This window comes from Meles meles, chromosome 18, assembly GCF_922984935.1.
Source record: "Meles meles chromosome 18, mMelMel3.1 paternal haplotype, whole genome shotgun sequence".
NCBI lineage: Eukaryota > Metazoa > Chordata > Mammalia > Carnivora > Mustelidae > Meles > Meles meles.
Genome location: NC_060083.1, coordinates 58,989,874 through 59,009,981, shown reverse-complemented (window position 1 = coordinate 59,009,981; position 20,108 = coordinate 58,989,874). Strand labels below are relative to the sequence as shown.

The following is a 20,108-nucleotide window of genomic DNA, read 5'->3' as shown; positions in this document are numbered from 1 at the left end:
AGCACTTGGCAGCTCCTCAGGCTTATCTCATGCCTGGGCTCGAAGGCCCTCACACCCCAAATACGAAGACAGAAGGTACTACCACTACCGCCATCTTCCTTCCGCAAGCCCAAGCAGCGGGGTGGCCGCCCTTGACCCAGGCCACAGGTCTGCCCTCCGGTTTTATGCTTAGAATGCCTGGATGAGTTAACCTTGAGTTCCTTAACTTGGCACAGAAAGGCGCGGCATCTGCAGTACCTAGGACTCAAGTCTTTTCTTCTGAGTGCTGGTGCCCAAGCTTTCTTCCTTGGGAAAATGTGTTTTCCGTATCATCCACAGCCTCTCACGGGCTGAATGGCTGCACAAAGTTCTATCCAAACACAGAATCCGTTCAAATTTAGAACGGCTCGTGCCCTATTTTCAGATACACTATTGTTTTGATTACAATTTGGTACAATTTTCTAAATTCTACTATGTTGCCTTGAAGGCTTTGGTTGGTTTCAAAGTAGCTTTTAATCACAAAACTAGGCCCATATTCCCCAGGCCTAGAGTGATAGAATCAGACTTTCTCTTTGAAAGAGAAATGTTTATTCCCTAAAGAATGTGTCCTCAACAGGCACAGGGTACAGTCCAGCAAGCCTACCTGACACAAGGCGGATGGGGGGGGGGGTCGTCCTTACCCATCATCAAAATAGGTCAAGGAGCATGACAGGAAATGCTGCTAATGACTCCCAGCTGCTAGTGGGAGGGAAGTATCAGAAGAAATGGCGATGTTGTTTCAGAAAGCCCATTCTGTTTACCTAAAAGCAGATGGTCATGGGCCTGGGGAAGCAAGGATTAGGTACAGCTTTGCCAAAAGGCAGGGAGAGGCCTCACTCTGTCTGACCCCCGCATGGCCCTTCCTCACTTCTAGACAACTGAAGAGTACAAAAGGCAGCCCTTATGGCTTCTTGATTCCAGAGACATTCCCACATCTAACCCACCTGCCGGTGCAGCGACCCCACCAAGCCCACCTGGCTAAGAGCAGAGGCAGGTTGCTAGGCTCAGCCAGGCCTCTCGCCTTTCTAGTCTGGAGATAGGGCACTATCTGCAAGGCTGGAAATCCAAGCTGCCTCAGGACTTACTCGTTCCACGGTGACCTCCTTTCTTTAGAAAGCTGGTTTCAACACAGAAAATGTACACGTGGTTCACAGTGTGTTAGCAAAGTGTGTTAGCGGGACTGAGCCGGCCCAGACACTGAGTCTGAGCCACAATGTTACAATGCCTCGTTTGCATCCAGCCACCCCACCACAGCCAACACCAAATACCTTTGGGTCATCAGCCTCAGGTTTTTCAGTCTCTGAATCGTCATCTTCCTACAAGACAAAGAATTTAGAGGATTAAGCTTAAAGGAGCGGGCCTGAGGGTTCTCACATGCACAACTAGGGGCTGCAGCCATCCCACCAAGAACCCCTCCCCTGCCCTATGACCCAGAACTAGAGGAAGAGAAGGGGGAAGGCGATGTTGCGGGCGTGGGGGTGGAGAAAGGAGCATCAGCAGCTCCAAGTCGCGACTCCAGCAGTGCGGCAGTCTAGAGCGATGGAAACGCCCGCGATTAAAAATCACATATATAAAAATGGGAGAAGGTTGCAATGTGTCAGAAAAGAATAAGACCAGGCCCCACAGGGTAAACCAGGCACAGTGTTTCTAATGAAATATTGCTTATTCAAACCGGGAACATGAGAACCTTTTTTTCCTTCTTTGCCTTTCATATACACAAGGACATCAGACCCAGACCTACCATGACACGGTTCACGGTCAGAGTGCCATGACCCCCACAACCACACCCCAGCACTTCAGCCCAGGAACAGTCACAGCTACATGAACAGTAGGAGAGCAGGCGTCAAATGACCAGGGCAAGTGACTCAGGGAAGGGTTAACGACCAACACCTGGCCTTTCCTGGGTCCCAGCCGGGCAGACTCTGCCTCCATCCAAGCACTCACAGAACTGCCACTGACCCGTTCTATCCAGTCTTGCTCCTGATCCAAACGGCCTGCCTGACACAAATCACCATGTGAACAAGGCATTCTCCAAAGCGTGCACTATAGCCTCACACGGGCTAGCCCACCATTCCACGGAAGGCTACCGAAGGTCAAAGATCAGCTACGCTACTACGTAGCTATATCCATGTCTGTTGCCAGAACACCCCAATGCACAAGAGCCTTTAACTTAACACCCAGGGGAAAAAAAATTAAGTTTCATTTGAAATTGCTTTTTTCAATCGAGCTACGCTTTAACCCAAACACCAAGTAGCGCCCCAGATGTTGATATAAACATCACTTGTGAGACTCGGACAAATTATACTGATAGCTTCGAGACTGAATTGTCATGCCAGTGAGCCCAAAGGGTTAAATGCAATCTCCATGATTTCCTTAAAATGAGATCAATCATGCCAAATAATCAGAGATGTAGCTCGGCCAAATACAATCACATTGCAGAATGTCTATTATCGGGATTTGATGAGAGGGTTTTACTAGAATGATGTAAAGCTTAAATATGATGAAAATGCTAAGCAAAGCAACGTGGAACAACACTTCGGAAATGTATCATGCACTCTTACTAAGAGAACAGTTATGGTGTTAAGCCAGTATGGGTGTACTTAAGAAAACAATTTGCAAAGCTTTTCTAAACAATTTTAGTCAATTCTTAATTATTAGCATTAATGGTGGGGCTACGGACATGAAAATATCTTCCAAAAGAGCATCAAATACAAAATGCTTTTTGTTTTACTTAAAACGTCTTTCAACACTAATATTTAAATATCAATGCACAAAAAAACTTTCAAACAAGTAGTAAAGTACATTAAGTATTTTGGTTAAAGGTGTTGTTGAATAACCAGATTCTATATCCAGATTTCACTTTGTATGTCTTTGTGCTAAGCATCAGCTTGAATCCTTGCTTTCTCTCCAAGCTGTTATAAACTTTGGCTCCTAAGACTCAGACGGTAATGTATCCAAAGGCTTTCTGTTTAATTAAGGCACAACTTCTCTTTTACTTGTTGCCAGCACATACTAAATGTCAGGGAAGATTTGTACTCAAGAACGGCAGGCACTCTTATCAAAAGTGCAAGTAAAATATCAAAAAAGAAGTTAAGAAGGATCAAACCACAAATAAAAAAACTAAATAATTTCCCTTCCTAATCTAATTAAAAAGCTGAAGATTTGAATAAGCTCCAACCAAGATTAAAAACAGTACAGAGTCGACTGCAGGTATAAATGATACACCAGTTAGGATGAATGCATTGCTGTAAATGGAATAAACTGTCTTAACCGGGAAAAGCCATATGAAACACTCATTGATATCTCACTTAAATAAAATAGTCCATTATCTCTTCCCCCCAATTTCAAATCAAAAGTTAATACAAAATGGTCCAGATGAAAACAAGTTTCGTTTTCAAACAGAACTACTGATATCCAACCCAGTTTCCTCAACTGAAACTAAACAAGAAGCAGGAGAACAGAGGGGAATGACGTTAGCCATGGAATGGAACACTATCGGTACAGTTTGAAGGTTTCTGGCAAATGAAATGGTGCTTTGAGCAACTCTGGATTTGGGAACAGATTTACTTACCGACTGTTTGCTGTTCTCATCCTCTTCTTCTTCATAACCATCTTCATCACCTCCGAGGCGAGAGAAGTCATCCTCTCCATAGGCTTCAGATACTAATCCACCTTTCTCCTCTGAAACAGAGGAAAAAAGAAAAACAAATGAAGGCATACAAAAATGGAAGACAATATTTTGAGCGGCCAGAATTAGCCCCGCAGATCAAAGGGGGGCCTAAATCTCGTGTAAGTGACTATAGGTCCAGAATCTGCCTTTGGAAAGAACACAATTTACTGGATAAAATCATTAAAAGAACATGGAAGAAATCCAAATGCCGAATTCTTTCTTTCATGCTTCCTATCTACCTACTATACCAATTGAAGCCTTCTCTTTCCTGAGCTACTATTGTTGCAGGTCGTTTGAAAACCTCCTTTGATATGGGTATCTCTACCTTGTACCAGAAGTCCAGAACTTATCTTCTCATACAAAACAAGGACTCCGTTGTCCTCATTTTTGTGTGTCCTCCCTACGAACAGGAACTTTAACTGGGACCCTCAAAGGGGCTACCAATCATACCTACTTGAGAAACAAAACCATCTTCTACCTTTAAACCAAAACAAACCTAACAACAAAAAACCTAACAACAAAAAAATATAAAACGATACAAATTACTGGGAAACCACCAGAGAACCTCCCAACTGGAAGACACCACAAAAAACTGAGAGTAGCTAACCTCCAAAGGAGGAAAGGAAGGCCCAGATACGAAAGGTAACTTGCTGCCTTATGATCCCAAAGAAATCTGTTCTCATTTCCTAACATTGTGACTCTCAACCAGGGTAGGGCAACAAAATCACTGATGGGCTTTAACAGCTCACAAAGTAAGGGAATCACTGAGAAGCATTAAAAAGCTCACAAAACGCCCAGATCCTACCCCAAATCTACGAATTACTCCCTCATCAGCGAGATCAGACATACATATCTTTAAAGGCTCCAAAATGCGTCTAGGGCACATTCCTAAAGCGAAGTTATAAATTTAACAAGACACAACCTTTATCAACCTCCACGTACGTTCTACTCATCGCTCTCCCCATTACACAGTGAACCCGGAGGGAATAGGTAGCTTTGGATCCTCTCCATCCACCCCTATGTCTCACGCTGCCCGGCACGGAGCCTTTCAAAAGTTTCGGCAGAATAATCGAATCAACGGAAGGAGATGGCCCGTTTTTATTCCAGAGCGTCTACTCTGTCCCAACCAGAGCCTCGACCGCGCTTCGAGGTTCCCGGACCCGACTCTCGGGGCACAATGACCACCTCTTCCCCTCCCGCTCCGCTACGTGAACAGCATTCCGAGCAGACACCAGATTCTCCCCTTCTAGTTCCCGTCTCGGGCCTCACCAGGCGCGCCGCCCGCCGTTTCGACCCCAGCCTCGCCGTCGGACTCGGGCTCTGAATCTTCCGCGTAAACTGCCAGAGACGACAGAACGTTCTTCTTCCCCGCCATCTTACTCCCACAATCCCAGAGTGCTTCACTTCTACGAGTTAAAATTGCCGACTTCCGTACGGAAAGGCGACTTTTTCCTATCCCAGGAGAACCCGCGCCGGTTCCCCTTCAGGAACCAATCAAAACGGCCATTTCTGCGCCTGGCCCCGCCCTTCGGGCCGGAGCTGCCGAAAACGTCATCACCGCGCGACAGATATAAAGTTGAGTGGGTTTTCTCTGACACAATTCCCAGCCATTTGGCGCCTCAGAATTTGGGGTGGCTTATGGGGGTCTTCGAGTAGTTCCCGACCGGCGGGCAGCAGCGGCCCGGCAAGAGTCCTTCGCTCCTGGGTGGCCCGCGCCCAGCTCTCATATCTTGGGGTGAAGAGAGGGAGACTTCGGCTGGGGAAGGGAGACAGGAGCGGATCTGTGGGGCTTAGAGGAAGAGGGATGACCTCTCCTCCGGGAGGTCTGAAGAAGGGGTCAGGGCTCTGGGGGAAGAATGGCCGTGAGACCAGCGCTTATAAAAGGAGCGGGAGGTGGATCATAGAAAAACAATTCCATCCTCTCCAAATTATTCCAAAGATACAGGTTGAGTTTCTTCTCGTAATCTTGATTTCTAGCCTGTGCTGTATCATGGATGGGATATTTCAGTGTTTCTGAAAGTGGAGGTGTTAGTTGCCCGGCAATGTGTTGCTTGAGGCTGTTCATCTGGAGCTGTTTTAGCTGGAAATACTATACTGCTTGAGAGTAATAAAGCAAATTTTACGTAGAGAAAAATGAGCAGTATTTTAAAAGCGGAACAGAGGGTGTTCGTTGCCGTCATGTGATCATCACCTTTACCTTAACTTCTGGCCACGGTCTGTCGCTAAGATGAGCACCCGCCCTTCTTTTGACCCTGAACGTCGAGTCCGGAGCACGTTGAAGAAGGTCTTTGGGTTTGACTCTTTTAAGACACCTTTACAGGAGAGTGCGACCATGGCCGTAGTGAGAGGTAACATTCCCGAACTACCTGCGTTGACGTTTGTGCTGGCTGTACTGTAGCATTGCCTGAGGGTGCCAGTTGCCACCTTGGAAAAGCCCTCCTTTTCCACCCTTCCTACTTTCCCACCCTTGGTCCGGGATTGTTGGAAATCTCGTAGACTTGTCGCTTAAAACTTGCAGTTTTATTGGCAGAATCACCCAGCTCTTCTAGTTCTTGCATTTCATAGCCCGCATGGGGGATTGTCTTTGAAAACAACTCTTCCATTTCAATTCATGTTTGTTTGTGCGTGGGCGGTAGTGGGCGTGGCAGGAATAACCTAATTCAGCTACTGACCTTCCAACCCCCTTTTATTTAAAACAAACAAACAAACATATTTATTTATTTGACAGAGTTAGAGAGACAACAAGAGAGGGAACACAAGCAGGGGGAGTGGGAGAGGGAGAAGCAGGCCTCATGCGGGACTTGATCCCAGGACCCTGAGCTGAAGGCAGATGCTTTATGACTAAGCCACCCAAATGCCCCTCTGAGCCCTTTTTTGAAGATTGACCTGGGTCCTAAATAGGAAAGGAGGGAGTAATAATACTGTAAACCTGAGATACATTGGCAAATGGGGGTTGTCAAGAGGAAAGCAACAATGTAATATTAATTACATTATAACACTTATAAGCAAAAGATCTCTAAGTGATGTTGCTTCCCTGTCTCCACAGCTGGGCCCACTCATCTAGAAATATTCAACTTTTCATGGCTATTTAATTCCATCATCCATATCCCAACAGACTCAGACTTCTCACCCTCATGGTTGTTATTGCCATTACTGGAAATGGTTTGTGCCCATTTCCAAATCTCTCTGGATCTCTACCCTTTACCAGGAAGGATGGGAAGGAAATTAGCATTATATTGAGAACTTTCTATGTGCCAGACACTCTGCCTGGTGCATTTCCTATACTCTCATTTTTCAACAGCCTTCATGAAGTAAAAGAAGGCAGGAAGTGTTTATTTATTTATTTATTTTCTTTTAAAGATTTATTTATTTATTTGCAAGAGAGAGAGTGTGCTCCTGCACAAGTGTGGGGAGGGGCGTAGGGAGAAGGAGAGAATCTCAAGCAGACTCCCCACTGAGCACAGAGCTTGAAGTGGGGCTGGGCTCGATCTCACGACCTTGAGATCATGACCTGACCTAAAGTCTAGAGACACTGAATTGCTTGGGCCACCCAGGTCCCCCCAGGCAGGAACTATTAAGTGTTGTTGTCTTTTTGCAGGTGACAAGGATGTCTTTGTGTGCATGCCCACAGGGGCGGGAAAATCCCTTTGCTATCAGCTCCCTGCTCTATTGGCCAAAGGCATCACCATCGTAATCTCTCCACTCATTGCTTTGATTCAGGTGAGGCTTAGGGGAGTGAAGATGGTAGCCCAAAAAGTTTAGGGGAAGGTTCTTTTTTTTGTTTTGTTTTGAACTGGAAATGTCACTTCTTGTTGGTCTTTACCCTTTTTTTTTTTTTTAAAGATTTTATTTATTTGACAGATAGAGATCACAAGTAGGCAGAGAGAGAGAGGAGGAAGCAAGCTCCCTGCTAAGCAGAGAGCCCAATGTGGGACTCGATCCCAGGACCCTGGGATCATGACCCGAGCCGAAAGCAGAGGCTTTACCCACGAAGCCACCCAGGCACCCTGGTCTTTACCCTTTTATTTTCTTTGATTTGCCTGTCTCTCTTTCTGTGTTGGGTTTCTGAATTGCCCAAGTGTGGGGGCCCCAGTAGTGTATATCGCTCTGGAGGGTTATGAATGAGTCTTCTGTGTCTCGATGGCCTGAGGTCTCTCACCTTCTTTTGTTACTGTCCACCCAGAGGAGTATGGAACTATGTCTGTATACACATATGAGTGAGACACTCACTCATGGACACACATGTGCACTTTTGACAGGTTAGAAGATGCAGATGGATAGAAAGCGAAATTGATCTAAACGGGCTGGGACATTGTCAGCATCTGCTCTGCACCTCTGGGTATATTTAAGGCCTGCAGATGGGCTGACAGAATCAGAAATGAGGAAGTGTGGCCATGCGGTTAAAAGCCATCCAGCATGAAGAGAAACGGGGTGATAGGAACAGTGCTTTGTGAGTTTCACGAGGTCTCGGGCTTTGAACTCAATGGTTCATGTGCATTCATTTCATTTTTGCAGTGTAAAATTTCATTTAATGCCAACAGCTAGGCTGTTAGGTAGTTGCCAGTTTTACAGGATGAACAGAGTCTCAGAGCCAGCCAAAGAGCCTGTGGTGAGTCAGTGAGTCAGAAATGAGCCAGGACTGTCTGCCTCTAGACTCTGTGCTCTCAACCACTGCACCTCCTGTACTCGTGTGCACAGAGAAGACCTTGGAGGTTGGGAGGAGGACGTTTATGGCTGGAAAATGCCCAGCGAGCCAAAGTGACGTTGACCACTGGGTCCTCCCCTTGGTGAACTGTTTCCTTTGTTCCCTCAGGACCAAGTGGATCACTTGCTGGCTCTGAAGGTACGAGTGAGTTCCCTGAACTCTAAACTCTCAGCCCAGGAGAAAAAGGAGCTGCTCTCTGATCTAGAGCGAGAAAAGCCGCAGACCAAACTTCTGTACATTACGCCGGAGATGGCGGCTTCGGCCTCCTTCCAGCCCACGCTGAACTCACTGTTGTCCCGTCACCTGCTCTCCTACCTGGTGGTGGACGAAGCTCATTGTGTTTCTCAGTGGGGGCACGACTTCCGTCCTGACTACTTGCGTCTGGGTACCCTCCGTTCCCGCCTGGCCCATGCCCCATGTGTGGCTCTGACTGCCACAGCCACCCCGCAAGTGCAAGAGGATGTATTTGCTGCCCTGCACCTGAAGCAGCCAGTTGCCACCTTCAAGACTCCCTGCTTTCGGGCCAACCTGTTCTATGATGTGCAGTTCAAAGAGCTGCTTTCTGATCCCTATGGGAACCTGCGGGACTTCTGCCTTAAGGCTCTTGGACAGAAAGCTGGTAAAGGGGTGAGGAACCTATGGGGCTGACAGGAGAAAGAGCGAGAGCTTCTTTTAGAGGAGGCCACAGTAAAAGGGACAGATTGTTCTGTTCTAAATGCTCACTCTCTTCCCGTGTCTCCTCATTCAGTGGCTGTCTGGCTGCGGCATTGTCTACTGCAGGACCAGAGAGGCTTGCGAACAGCTGGCCACGGAGCTCAGTTCCAGGGGAGTGAGTGCCAAGGCTTACCATGCAGGTGAGGGGCGCCTGGGCCGTGGGGTCCGCCTCCATCTCAGAAGCCTCTCAGTGGGCCTCTGGTTCTTTAAGGATCCTGGATAATCAGATGGTGTGTCCTCTTTTTCCGGATACCCAGGCAGAGCTAAAGGTATTCCCTTATGTTCATAAAAAGGAGTATAGACACAAATGAGATCTAAAATGAGAACTGTGACTCCTGAATTCTCTTTCTCAGCCTGCGCCTTTCCAGCAGCAGGTGAGGAGTTTTTAGAAGTCCAGGTACTGGTGTTATGGAAAGAGCACAGGTTTTGGAGGCCCGTGGACTTGGGTGTGAATCTGCGCTTTGACGCTTATTGAGTGCTCTGTGCTCCACGCAGGGTCTTTATGAGGTGAAGTGCATGGCCCAAGGCCGTACAGCTATAGTAAGTGATGGATTCCGGGTGTGCGCGTAGCGCCCAATACAGTAACACACCCGAGGTAGACTCCGGGGGAAATATGGGCTCCCTTCGTCACCTTCCCCTCCATCACAGGGCTGAAGGCTTCCGAAAGAACACTGGTGCAGAATGAGTGGATGGAGGAGAAGGTCCCTGTCATTGTTGCAACCATTAGTTTTGGGATGGGAGTGGACAAAGCCAATGTCAGGTGAGTGATGGTTTTTGCCTTCCCTTCCCAGTTGGGCCCTGGCTCAGGTGGACTGCCTAGTGCTCTCCCTCAAGGACCAAGTGCACATGCTCCTTCTAGGGCCAGAGGGGAAGGAGGCCCCAGGAGAGAATCCGCAGTGCATAGCCCACATGGTGACAGGTGCTATGCAGCCCGCTCGCCAGTGATGCAGGTTCTGCCATCCCCCAGTAGAGGGCAGCATGCAGCCATCGGGCCCATCCATTAACGCTCCCAGTTCCCTCACCAGAACGGACTATCTATAAAAATGCTCCCTGTGGAAAATCAAAGGCAGTGGCTTGTTACCCAGCATTCCTTGTTACTGCTTACTGATGATCTAGAAGAGACCGGTACATCCCAGCCTCCAAGACCCACCCTGGCAACTGCTGGGAAGTCTTTTACCTCTAGCCCCACCTAACATTCCAGAGACATTTTCAGCTACCGCGAAGCCCTTTGCTTTGAGTAACACCAACAGTAATGCCTTGTATGATTTACAGAGCACTTTTGCATACATGGTCTCGTTAAGACTCACAGGGAAGCTGGGTTGGTCAGGGGAGGAATGAGTCTGTGTGCTTACATTTAAGAGGACACAGACTTTGGAAGCAGAGTTTGGACCCTGCATTGGCTGTGGTTAGGGCCAACTTTAGTCCGACAACCCTAGGCCCAAATCCTAGCTCTGCTGTCCCCTTGCTATGTCGCCTTGTACACATTTTCCTGCATCATTTCCTTGTCTGTAAAATGGAGTTATCTCACCTGATAGCAACTGCCAAATTAAATGAGACAAATATATAAACTGGCCCATAGTAGGTATTTAATAGTGTTAATTTCTCTCTCTCTTCCAAGAGGGTAAAGGGATTTACTCGAGGTTATACAGCTCCCTAGTGGCCTTACCTTGTTTCTTTAAAGCCCAGTGCTTTTTCCTCTGGGCCATGCCAGTGAGAGTTTTTGGTTTCTCATATGGACTGGAATTGCCCCCTTTAATTCTGCTGTGGCCTTTAACTTGGGCCACTCCATGGCAGGAAGGCCTACTGATTGGGTGCGGGGGTCTTGGCTACATTTATTCTGAAAGCTGCTAGCCTCCCTGCTCTTGATGGCCACTGAGAGCCCTGTTTCCCGGGTTCTGGCCACTCCCCCCTCAGCTCCTCTGCCACAGCTCACGCGGCTTGTCCCTTTGGATCCTTCAGGTTTGTCGCTCACTGGAATATTGCCAAGTCTATGGCTGGGTACTACCAAGAGTCTGGCCGGGCAGGCAGGGACGGGAAGCCTTCCTGGTGCCGTCTCTATTACTCCAGGAACGACCGGGATCAAGTCAGTTTCCTGATCAGGAAAGAAGTAGCAAAACTCCAGGTAAATCTGGGCAGCAGGACCCCTTTCTGTCCAAACCCCGCACTCTCCAGTTTCACCCATCTTATTTCTGAACCCAGATGGAGCTCCTGTAAGCTACAGGGGTGCTCCTGGGGCTAGGAGGTATAGTGGTAGGGGAAATGGTATTCTGGTGAATACGGAGCTTGCAGTCGCGAGGTTAGACTCTTTCCCTTCCATTTGGTGTGTCTTAGTGTGATCTCTTTTGTGCCTTTTATTCTACATAGCCAAGATCAGTCCTGCCTTGGGGTTTTTTCGGTTTTGTTTTGTTTGGGTGGAGAGAGAGATGGAGAGAGAATCTTAAGCAGGCTCCACAACCCTGAGATCATGACCTGAGCCAAAATCAAGAGTCAGACACTCAACCAACTGAGCCATCCAGGAATCCCAATCCTGCCTTGTTTTAATTAGCTTTGTTACATAAGCATTTTCCCATATTGTCGAAAGTTCTTTGTTTTGTTTTCAGCCTTTTTTTTTTTAAACTGGTTGTACTTGCTTTGCAGAGAGCCTAGAAATAGACCCGAGTATGTAAATCAACTAGATATGTGATAAGTGACATTATAAATCCACAGGAAAAGGGTGCACTGTTGAATAATTGGTGCTGAAAAAAGATAAAGTCAGGTACCTGCCTCCTGTACCATACACATGTGAATTATAGGTGGAGTAAAAACCTCAAAAAAGTAATATTGAAGAAAAATATTTTGTTTCTTTGACAAAGGGAAAAGCATGTCAGGATTTTAAAAGTGGAAACTATGAAGGAAGGCATGATCTGTTTGACTAAATTCAAACTAAAAATTTCCGTATGACAAAAGACACCGTAAACAAGGTGGAGAAACGAGCCATTGCTGGGGAAGGCATTTGCAATATACATGATTGACCGCATACGTAGAGAACTAACTCCTGCAGGTCAGTCTATAAAAGGCAAACAGCTGCAGAGCAAAAAAGTATGAATTTCACAGAAGAGGGAACCAGCATATCTAATAAAGGTTTGAAGAGTTGCTCAGCCTCCCTTGGGAATCAGAGAAATGCAGAGGAGGGCATGAGCTGTCACTTCGTGCGGGTCATACTGGCAACGGTGTACAACATGTTTACAGTCACTGTTGGCAAGGATGTGGGGAAAGGGGAACTCACGGTGGTGTCAGGAACCGGACCTGGTATGACTGCTTTGAAGAGAGACGAGGTGATACAAGGAACGGAAAGGTGCTGGGGCTCTGTGATTCGGTATTTCCCCTTCTAGATAAACAAGTTTTCACGTGTATGGGGACACACGGAGATGTTTGCTGCAGCTCCGTCATAATGAACTCTTCGCGTGTAGGGTATTGGATAAGTAAACACTGGGTTAGTCACACAGTGGAATGGTCTAAAGCAGTTAAAAATGACACAGTAAATCGACATTAACCAACATGGATAAAGTCCCCCAAAGCGTAATTTGTGAAGTTGTAAAAGGATACATGCAGACTTTTCCATATAAGAAATAGTGAATGCCAAAATAGAGAAATATTATACACAAATACTTACATCTGATCTTTACCAAAATGACATTAAAAGGACAAAAAAATATATAAACCCGCAGGGACAGAAAGAATAGAAAACAAGGTAGAAATGTTAACAAATGTCTGCCTAGAAAACCCCAGACTCTACTGGAAATCTGTTGGCATTCATAAGAAAACCTGGTAAAGTGGCTGAATATAAGGGAAATATTTTATTTTTTATTTATTTTTAATTTTTATATTTTTTAAAGATTTTATTTATTCATTTGACAGACAGAGATCACAGGTAGGCAGAGAGGCAGGCAGAGAGAGCGGAGGAAGCAGGCTCCCCGCGGAGCAGAGAGCCCAATGCGGGGCTCGATCCCAGGACCCTGGGATCACGTGACCTGAGCTGAAGGCAGAGGCTTTAACCCACTGAGCCACCCAGGTGCCCCTGTACTTTATATTTTTATTAAAGATATTTGAGGGGTGCCTGGGTGGCTCAGTCGTTAAGCGCCTGCCTCCCGCTCAGGTCCTGATCACAGGGTCCTGGGATCGAGCCCCGAATCGGGCTCCCTGCTTAGTGGGAAGCCTGCTTCTCCCTCTCCCACTCCCCCTGCTTGTGTTCCCTCTCTCACCATCTCTCTCTCTGTCAAATAAATCAATTTTAAAAATCTTAAATAAAAGATATTTAAGAGAGAGCGTGAGCTGGGGGAGGGGCAGAGAGAGAGGGATAAGGAGACTGTGGTGAGCGCAGAGCCCGCTGCGGGGCTTGATCCTAGGACCCTGAGATTAAGAGTCAGATGCTCAACCTACTGAACCATCCAGGCTCCCCCATATTATGCTTTAATATACAGGTACCCTTTGCCCCAGATACTGTATTTCTGGGACCGAATGACCTGGAAGAAAAGCTCATGTGCTGGAGGGCCTGTGTGGTAAAATCGGTCACGGGGACTGACAGTGGAACAACCAAACACTTGGCCACGAGCAGTGATAAAATTGCAGCACGTGCTCACCGTGGGGCTGGTAGGCATAACTGAGTGCCCGAGGGCTCTTCTCTTGCTTTTTGAAAAAGAAATTATGTTTATTAATGTGTGACATTGGAGGTTTGCTTATTCCCTGTCTGCTCTGTTGAAATGTAAGTCCCATGAGAGCAGGGACCTCTTGTTTCCTGTGGATCTGTGACGGCCAGAGCAGTGCTGGGAAGATAGTAAATGCTTAATGAATGATTTTTTTGAACGGGTAGGGGACGTGAGTACAAGTTGGGATGGGGGGGGCGCCTGGGTGGCTCAGTGGGTTAAAGCCTCTGCCTTCGGCTCAGGTCATGATCCCAGGGTCCTGGGATCAAGCCCCGCATCGGGCTCTCTACTTAGCAGGGAGTCCGCTTCCTCCTCTCTCTCTCTCTCTGCCTGCCTCTCTGCCTACTTGTAATCTCTCTCTGTCAAATAAATAAATAAAATCTTAAAAAAAAAAAAGACACAAAGCTTTAAAAAAAAAAAAAACAAGTTGGGATGGGGAAGGAAGGGGCCTTGTGTGGGCCTGGTATTTGCCAGGAGCGAAGGGTACCTATTAACTGCCCCCTCCCTTTTTTAAAACTGGTCCCTTTTATCTGAAATCCAAGTTAGACAAAAGATTTTGGTAAGGTGATGAGGCATAGTATATTTATTTAAAACTTACACAGGGAGTTATAAGAGCTGGCGCTAGGCTTATCAGGAAGACGCGTGAGACAGAGAAGATCCAGAGCCTCCAGAGAGGTGTTACGTGGAGGGCTGGGGGCCAGAACAGCGCCAGTTTTCTCCGTCATAATATCAGAAAGGAGAAACAATGAAGCAGTGCCTTCCAATTCTACATAAACCGTTTCCAACCTAGAATTTCCAACCCAGCCAGCCAGTTAAGTTTGAGGCAGTTTAAAGACATTTACAGCTTCCGGTTTGCTAATCAGAGGTTGGATGTCGGAAGTGTTGGTCTTTACAGGCTCTGGGAGCAGAAGGCTGTTGATGGCGGCAGCAGGGCGGTCGACCGACGTGCTCATGTTCTCCCAGCTGTGCAGGGATTTAATCGCCATGCCCAGTGAAGGGCAAAGATCAGGACCACCAAGAAGCACCCCCAGTGCTCAACATCCAGTGTTTTTTCCCCTTGTGTGGCCGGTCACGGAGTCAGGAATTCAAAGAGGCCTTCAACACGATGGATCAGAACAGAGAGGGTTTCATTGACAAGGAAGATGGCGTGATAGGCTTGCCTCCCCGGGGAGGAGTCCAGCTTCTGAGTATCTGGATGCTCCGTGATGAATGAGCCTCCGGGCCCATAGATTTCACCGTGTTTCTCACTGTGTTTGGGGAAAAGCTAAGTGGCCCAGATCGGAAGATGTCCTCAGAACTGCTTTTGCTTGCTTTGATGGAGCAGCAACGGGCACCATCTGGGGAGATTTCCTGAGAGCCACAGACAGCGTTGGGAGGCCGGCTTACAGGAAGTGGGTGAGCTGCGCAGAGAAGCGTCTGGACAGAAAGGGAAATTTCAGTTCATGTGCCTCTGTAGATATGGAGCAAAAGACAGATGACTAGGGCGCCTGGTGGCTCAGTGGGTTAAAGCCTCTGCCTTCGGCTCGGGTAATGATCCCAGGGTCCTGGGATGGAGTCCCACATCAGGGTCTCTGCTCGGCAGGGAGCCTGCTTCCTCCTCTCTCTCTCTCTGCCTGCCTCTCTGTCTACTTGTGATCTCTGTCTGTCAAATAAATAAATAAATAAAATCTTAAAAAAAAAAACAAAAAACAGATGACTAAAAAGAAGTTCGGATTCCAGCCAGACGTTCCTTGCTGCCGGGGCATTTCTGAGACTCTCTTAGACCCTGTTGCCGGCTCTTTGCTTTGCAGCTTTTGCCTTGCTCAGATTGATTCTCAGCCGTTTGGGGCACGTGTGTCTCTGTAATCACGGGAGGGGCCACTTTTTACGATTTTCAGGATAGAAAATAGGGCAGTTTGGGGCACCTGGGTGGCTTAGTGGGGTTAAACCTCTGCCTTCGGCTCAGGTCATGGTCTCAGGGTCCTGGGATTGAGCCCTGCATCGGGCTCTCTGCTCAGCAGGGAGCCTGCTTCCCCCCCTTCTCTCTCTGCCTGCCTCTGCCTACTTGTGATCTCTGTCAAATAAATAAATAAAATCTTAAAAAAAAAAGGGCATTTTAACTTACCAGCCCCCTCCCCCCAAATAATTGCAGTCTTCAGAGAGTCAGTACGGTTTTTCGAGAGAAAGTTATTTACTCAGTTTTTTCTGAACCATAATTAAACTTTATAAAAAAAGACATTTTCAGACGCAGGATATCAAGAAACTTCCTCCTGTGGAGTAGCTACTGAAGTATGTCCCCCGTGAGGGAGGCAGTAATCAGTAAGGGGAAGATAGAGATCTGACCTGAGTCAGGCAAAGGAATGTCCTGGGCGCCTGGAAGGTTTGTCTCAGCTGTGCGCCAGGCCCAGGGAGGGGCAGTTCAAGTTGAACCACCGGGACAGAAGGCTCCAGGGGGAGGTTTCTAAAAATATAAGTGGAACCTGCCATGTTTGGCCCCTGTTGACATGAATTTTTCATTATATCACAGCATATGATACAGTGAAGTAGTAATACACTAAAATTTTTTTAAGATTTTATTTTTTATTTGACGGATCACAAGTAGGCAGAGAGGCAGAGACAGAGAGAGGAGGAAACAGGCTCCCCACCGAGCAGAGAGCCTGATGTGGGGCTCGATTCCAGGACCCTGAGACCATGACCTGAGCTGAAGGCAGATGCTCAACCCACTGAGCCACCCAGGTGCCCCTGAAATACACTAAAATTTAAGTGAAAAAAAAAAAAAAAAAACAGCTATTAATTTTGGGAGAACAAAGTTGTACACGAAAGGATATGTGAGATCACAAGAAATGTAAAAAAGTAGCCACATAGTTTAGCCCTGAATGATGTTGCTGTTGTTTCCTCACCATAAGGAGAATTACGATTTCAGAAGAAATTGTGATAATAAACAGATTGGCAGAATGAGGGGAGAGAGAGAAGGTGTATTTATGTGTGTTTAGGAGGTGGGGATGATTCATTCACCTTCTAGAAGCAGAAGTTCAGTAGATGAGATCTCAGGTCTCAGTGTCTGTTATATTTTCATTCCTTTTCTGTATCGTTCTCTGTATTTTTTATTTTGCTCAGCCACCATATAGTACAGCATTAGTTTTTGGTGTAGTGCTCAGTGATTCATTAGTTACATATAACACCCAGTGCTTATCGTAGCACGTGCCCTCCTTAATACCCATCACCCTGTTACTCCCCACTCCCTGCCTCTGAAACCCTCAGTTGGTTTCCCAGGGTCCATAGGCTCTCATGGTTCGTCTCCCTCTCTGATTCCCTCCTTCACATTTCCCTCCCTTCCCCTATGGTCCTCTGTTCTATTGCTTATGTTTTATATATGAGTGAAACCACATGGTAATTGTCTTTCTCTGCTTGACTGATTCACTTAGCATAATCCCCTCCAATTCATCCACATCAATAGAAATGGGTGTTCATCCTTGTTGATGGCTGAGTAATACTCCATTGTGTATGTGGAGCACATCTTCTTTATCCATTCATCTGTTGAAGGGCATCTCAGCTCCTTCTACAGTTTGGCTGTTGTGGACATTGCTGCTATGAACACTGGGGACATTGCTATGAACATAGCAATTCACATTGCTATGAAAAGAAGTGCCCCTTCTTTTCACTACATCTGTATCTTTGGGGTAAGTACCTAGTAGTGCAATTGCTGGGTCATAGGGTAGCTCTTTTTTAACGTCTTGAGAAACCTCCACACTGTTTTCCAGAGTGGCTGCACCAGCTTGCATTCCCACCAACGTTGTAAGAGGCTTCCCCTTTCTCCACATCCTTGCCAACATTTGTTGTTTGCTCTTTTTCTGTATTTTTAAATATTTCACAATTTTTTGAAACTTTGACAAAGACATGTACAAAAAGGCAAATAATGCATAATCCCAGCACTCAGAAGAAATCACTGCTCACATTGTAGTATGTATCCTGTAAACACAGAGGTATGTGTGTTCCTGCAAATCTAAAGACACTGGCGCATATATTTACTATTACATTAGCCATATGATATTAGGGGACCTGGCTGGTTTAGTTGGTGGAGGACTCTTGATCTCAAGGTTGTAAGTTTGAGCCCCATGTTGGGTATAGAGATTACTTAAAAGGAAACGATGGATCATATTATATAGGGTTCCCAAATGCCAGTCCCTGGGTCCTTGGCATGAGAATCACCTGAGCAGCTTTTTGAAAATAAACTCGCCAAAGCTCTTGTTCTAGAAAGTTCAGTTCAGGAGTCTGGTATGGGCCCCAGCTCACTTTTTGAAAGTTATCCATGTGGGGGATGTCTGACTGGCTCAGTCAGTACAGCAGGTAACCCTTGAGCTTGGGGTTGTGAGTTCAAGCCCCTTGTTGGGTGTGGATGTTGCTTGGGGAAAAAAAAATCTTTAAAAATATAAAATAAGGCAACCCCTTCAGGTCTCCGCCCTCCCTGGGAGCTTTGTACTATCATTTTGCTATCACCCAATAAACCTTGCTTTGCTATCCACCAAAAAAATGAAATTTAAAAGTAAAAAGTTACCCAGGTGATTCTGATGCATGGTTTGGGGACACCATTTTATACATGACTTGCTTGCTGTCATTTGATATTTTTGTTCCTCATCATCATTCAGGCTGCAAGGTAATTGAACTATACCAGACTTTTGTTAAGTGGGCTTTTCTTGTCTCCAGGAAAAGAGAGGGAACAAAGCGTCTGATAAAGCTGCTGTCCTGGCCTTTGATGCCCTGGTGACCTTCTGTGAAGAACTGGGGTGAGTGACTTTTTTCATACGTGTAGCACTGTGTTAGTGAGGTCTTTCCTCCACCAGCACCTGCCAGTTAACCAGCTGATGTAGGATAGCTGGTGAGCGACCAAGGCATGCTCCCTGCCGAAGGCTCCTGTGTGGAGCGTTTCCCATCAGGCAGCCTGGATGTCAGTATCCTCGCCAGGAAGGCCCCAGAAACTAGCAGTGTGAAGTCATTCAGTATTTTGGGTGGTCATCCATCTACCCCACTCCACCCACTTCCGGAGTAGCTGGTCCCATAGGTGACCTGTCATGGATCACGTGGTCGGTTCTGACCCATGAGCATTGTGGTCATCACTTGACACTGAGCTGGACCACTGGCTTCAGCTGAGCAGGAGGCACTTTTATCCTGGACCCAAAAAGAGCCACATGACCTACCTTATCTCTTGCGGGTGAATAATAAGCTTGGAGAGAAGTCAGCTTTTCTCGCGTAACACCAGCCCGCCCACTCGGAATCCACTTCTCGGTTTTATCTATATGTGCTGGTGGCAGAGGCTTGAAAGAGCCTGATGGCTGCTCAGTGGCAGGCAGGTTGTGGCAGGACAGGTTCAGGACACGAGGGACAGCCTGGATGATTCTGGACAAGCTGGGAGCACTTTACGTGCGTGTGGCCCTTTGGTCTAAAAAAACTCACCTTGGCCAGTCCCCATTGAACAACACTGTGAGGTCGATGAGGCAGAAGTGATTGCTTCAGACTTAGAGATGAATAGGCTGATGCCCAGAGAGGTCATGGTCACCAAGCTCACAGTAGACAGACACCGCTAATCCTGAGTCTCCCGAGTTTTAGTGACATGAGCATTTCATATACACATCTTGGTTTTTGCACGACTGGGTTTTTGAAGCCTAGAGCAGAGTAAGTAGATAGACTTGGTACCTAGCAGATGTTTGGAGCGCTCCTCTAAAAACTGAGGTACTTATTTGGGCCATGTGTTTTGATTCCTGCCCCCTCCTACTCACTGATGATTTGGTGGCTCCTCTGAGACTGAGTCTCTGGTCTGGTCTGTGTGGCCCGGCCACGCCCAGCAGAGGTGCTTGGCACCCTTGCCCAGAGCTGTCTTTTTTTTTTTTTTTTTTAATATTTTATTTATTTGACAGAGAGAAATCACAACTAAGCAGAGAGGCAGGCAGAGAGAGAGGAGGAAGCAGGCTCCCTGCAGAGCAGAAAGCCCGATGTGGGGCTCGATCCTAGGACTCTGGGATCATGACCTGAACCAAAGGCAGAGGCTTTAACCCACTGAGCCACCCAGGCGCCCCTGCCCAGAGCTGTCTTGACCAGAGCCCTTTTCAGGCACTAGTACTGGGCGTTGTTAAATTAAGCCCTCTCAGGCTCCTGTAGCAAAACGCTCATAATGAAAGAGCCGCATGACCTTGCTAATTGTCAGAGTCCCTTCTGCTGGAAATAACCCTGCCGGCTTCTTTTTTTTTTTTTTTTTAAGATTTTATTTTATTTATTTGACAGACAGATCACAAGCAGGCAGAGAAGCAGGCAGAGAGAGAGAGAGGAGGAAGCAGGCTCCTTGCTG

At 46.9% G+C, this 20,108-nt stretch overlaps 2 protein-coding genes across 4 annotated transcripts in view; one reads left to right on the top strand and one right to left on the bottom strand.

Moving 5' to 3' along the window:
- The window catches only part of LOC123929548 (SAP30 binding protein), a 36,070-nt gene extending 30,968 nt beyond the window's left edge, over window positions 1–5,102 (bottom strand). For both annotated transcript variants that reach the window (XM_045985363.1, XM_045985364.1), the window contains exons 1-3: window positions 4,958–5,102; window positions 3,590–3,699; window positions 1,287–1,334 (exon numbers count right to left, since the gene is read on the bottom strand). In XM_045985363.1, coding sequence (XP_045841319.1) covers window positions 1,287–1,334; window positions 3,590–3,699; window positions 4,958–5,063 — 264 coding nt within the window. In that variant the 5' untranslated portion in view covers window positions 5,064–5,102. The remainder of the gene's footprint in view (window positions 1–1,286; window positions 1,335–3,589; window positions 3,700–4,957) is intronic.
- A 335-nt stretch (window positions 5,103–5,437) lies between these two features.
- Window positions 5,438–20,108, top strand: part of RECQL5 (RecQ like helicase 5) — a 35,061-nt gene continuing 20,390 nt past the window's right edge. Inside the window, exons 1-7 of one of the 2 annotated variants that reach the window (XM_045983765.1) lie at window positions 5,438–6,036; window positions 7,287–7,408; window positions 8,502–9,020; window positions 9,142–9,247; window positions 9,756–9,867; window positions 11,067–11,229; window positions 18,473–18,552. In XM_045983765.1, the coding sequence (XP_045839721.1) occupies window positions 5,916–6,036; window positions 7,287–7,408; window positions 8,502–9,020; window positions 9,142–9,247; window positions 9,756–9,867; window positions 11,067–11,229; window positions 18,473–18,552 (1,223 nt within the window). In that variant the 5' untranslated portion in view covers window positions 5,438–5,915. The remainder of the gene's footprint in view (window positions 6,037–7,286; window positions 7,409–8,501; window positions 9,021–9,141; window positions 9,248–9,755; window positions 9,868–11,066; window positions 11,230–18,472; window positions 18,553–20,108) is intronic. The other variant, XM_045983766.1, reaches the window with a different exon arrangement.